Consider the following 2894-nt stretch of genomic DNA (forward strand, 5'->3'; position numbering starts at 1 on the left):
AGTGAGACTCTGTCTCAAAAAAAAAAAAAAAGAAAAAAAGAGACTGAGGCGGAAGGATCACTTGAGGCCAGGAGTTTGTCACCAGCCTGGGTAACAGTAAGACACTGTCTCCACGGAAAAAAAAAAAGACTTGATCAAGAGAAGTAATGAAAAAAAACACTGGGGCCCTACATTGCTATGTCGTGAATACCAGAATAAAGAGGTGATTAATTGGATCTAATGTTACAGAGAGGTTGAAAGCAAGAAGACTTAATTAAAAAGATGTTTATAGCTGATAATCAGATGTATGATGCCTTCAAGAGCAGTTTCTGTGGTGTGAGGGATGGTGAAAAGAGTAAATAGAGATTTTCAGAGGGGATGGGGCCTTAACACCAGCTTATAATGTCAACTGAATTATGTTGTAACTTTTAATATATCACTCTGTAACATGTACATTTCTGTTCTTGTTTTCATAGCATGCTCTAAAGAATGGTGACATTTGTGAAACTTCAGATAAACCAAAAGGCACACCTAAAAGAAAACCTGCTAAGAAGAATAAAAGCCAAAAAAAGAATACCGCAACACCCTTGAAACAGGTTATTTTATTTTATTTTTTTGAGACAAAGTCTCTCCCTCCCTGTTGCCTGGGCTACACTACAGTGGCACAGTCATAGCTTGCTGCAACCTCAAACTCCGGGCCTCAAGCAATCCTCCCTCCTCAGCTTCCTGAAGTGCTAGGATTATAGGTGTGAGCCATAACACCCAGCCCTGAAACAGGGTATTTTAGAATATTGAGATTTAACTTCAAAGGATTACTTGTTACTGTCATTATTAAATAGTGTAAACTATCTTTAACTTCAGTAATTAGTATAGTGTTTTCTATTGATGTGTAATCATAAAGTGCTTTTTTTGGTGTCCCTTGGTTTTAGCAGGACATAAAACTTCTAAAACAACTATTAAACTTTCTATTGTTAAAGATCATGCATGTAAGAAATGAAAATATAAGGAATTAGATGGGAAAGATAAATGCTAACATCAAGACAGTGTTTACTTTGTGGGTTGGGGAAACAGGTGATGCTGTTCGGGTGGAGTGCCTGAGGGCCTTAAACTGAATTGGCTATGTTTTACTACTTCTTTCTTCTTCTTTTTTTAAAAAGCCAATCAAATTTAGTTTTTTACTTCTTAAGTTGAAAGATGGGTATCTTTTTTTTCCTTTTTCTTCAAAAACCCTAAAACTATTAATTCCAGGGAACCCAAAAGTCTAGGTAAAGTCACTTCTGCTAGTTAAAAACAGGAGACCTGGAAGCTAAGCATTTTGATGTCTTAGAAGTCAAGTTTAGTTTCATGTGTACCAAGGGGTAAGAGAGCTAACAGTTGATGAACGCCAGCTCCATGCCAGGCCAGAGTGCTGGACACTTTATACACTTTCCCTCCTTCTTATTCTTCACAACAAATGTGGGAGGTAGCTTTTATTGTAGCCATTTAACAGGGATTTAAAATAAGACTCAAAGAGATTAAGAGATTTGTCCATGATTATAAAAATGAGAGAGTTGGAATTGAGATGTGTGCGTTTTGGGGCCCAAGCCTTTTTCACTATATCATGTAGCCTTCCAAATCAGTTAACTGTTCCCTCAACCCTCCACTCTCCACCCTGTCTCTGTACAAGATTATAGTTTGCCCCTTTAAAAGAAATTTGTGTGCATGTTTATATCTTTGATTTCTTTCGTAGTGGAAAGTTGGTGACAGATGTTCTGCCATTTGGTCAGAAGATGGTTGCATTTACCCAGCTACCATTGCTTCAGTTGATTTTAAGAGAGAAACCTGTGTTGTGGTTTACACTGGATATGGAAATAGAGAGGAGCAAAATCTGTCTGACCTTCTTTCCCCAACCTCTGAAGTAGCTAATAACATAGATCGGAATGCTCAAGAGGTAAGGATACAAAAAGATTCAATTCCTGGAAGCAGAGACTAGATGAGAAACTAAGCAGTATACCTAGTTGTCAGTTTGATTCACTGAGGCATTAAATTTTTCTTAATGATACCTTCGTAACAAAAATATTTACATTTTTTCTTTTTAAAGAATGAAAATGAAAGTCAAGTTTCAACAGATGAAAGTGAGAGCTCCAGGTCTCCTGGAAATAAGCCAAATAACATCAAGGCAAAAGCTACTCCATGGAACGCTTTTCTCCCTCCACCTCCCCCCATGTGTGGGTCAGGCCTGGGACTAGGAAAGGTAAACCTCCTACTCAAAAGGTTTCCCAGGAAATAGTTTATATTGGGACTTTTAACCCCTCCCTTAAGTGATTTGTAGCTTTCCCATGAAACATTTGTAGTTCTCTTTAGACATTATAAATACACTCTTGAGAATTCTTTGAAAAGGAAATAAGATAACAGTGCAAAATGATTTATACTGAAAGACTTACCCAATTACTTTTGTGGAGTACTGCATATTAGAGTAATAATTGAGCAAACTTAGATGAGGTAGTTTTTTGAGACATTTCACTCTTGCCCAGGCTGGGGTGCAGTGGCATCATCATAGGTCACTGTATCCTCCAACTCCTGGGCTCAAGTGATCCTCCTGCCTCAGGCTCCCTAGTAGCTTGGACTGCAGGAGCATGCTACCACACCTGGCTAATTTTTTCATTTTTTATAGAGGCAGGGTCTCACTATTGCCCAGGCTGGTTTTGAATTCCCAGCCTCGAGCCGTCCTGCCTTGGCCTCCCGAAATGTTAGGATTACAGGCATGAGCCACCACAACTGGCCAGAAAGTATTATGATATGCTGTAGTTCCCCATGTCACCTATATAAAATATGTTAAAAAAAAAAAAATGCAGTATTTACATCTATCTAATGCAGACAGAATCCTGAAGATCTCCTAGATTGTTTTGTAAATATAAGCATTGTCTTCATTTATG

General features: G+C 38.2%; 1 protein-coding gene across 1 annotated transcript in view; it reads left to right on the plus strand.

Annotated features, from left to right (window-relative positions):
• The window catches only part of LOC105826512 (survival motor neuron protein-like), a 28151-nt gene that overhangs the window by 23706 nt on the left and 1551 nt on the right, over positions 1–2894 (plus strand). The window contains exons 3-5 of the mRNA XM_012664492.1: positions 456–575; positions 1709–1909; positions 2060–2212. Coding sequence (XP_012519946.1) covers positions 456–575; positions 1709–1909; positions 2060–2212 — 474 coding nt within the window. The remainder of the gene's footprint in view (positions 1–455; positions 576–1708; positions 1910–2059; positions 2213–2894) is intronic.

This window comes from Propithecus coquereli, unplaced genomic scaffold (assembly GCF_000956105.1).
Source record: "Propithecus coquereli isolate 6110/MARCELLA unplaced genomic scaffold, Pcoq_1.0 Scaffold9, whole genome shotgun sequence".
Classification (NCBI taxonomy): domain Eukaryota; kingdom Metazoa; phylum Chordata; class Mammalia; order Primates; family Indriidae; genus Propithecus; species Propithecus coquereli.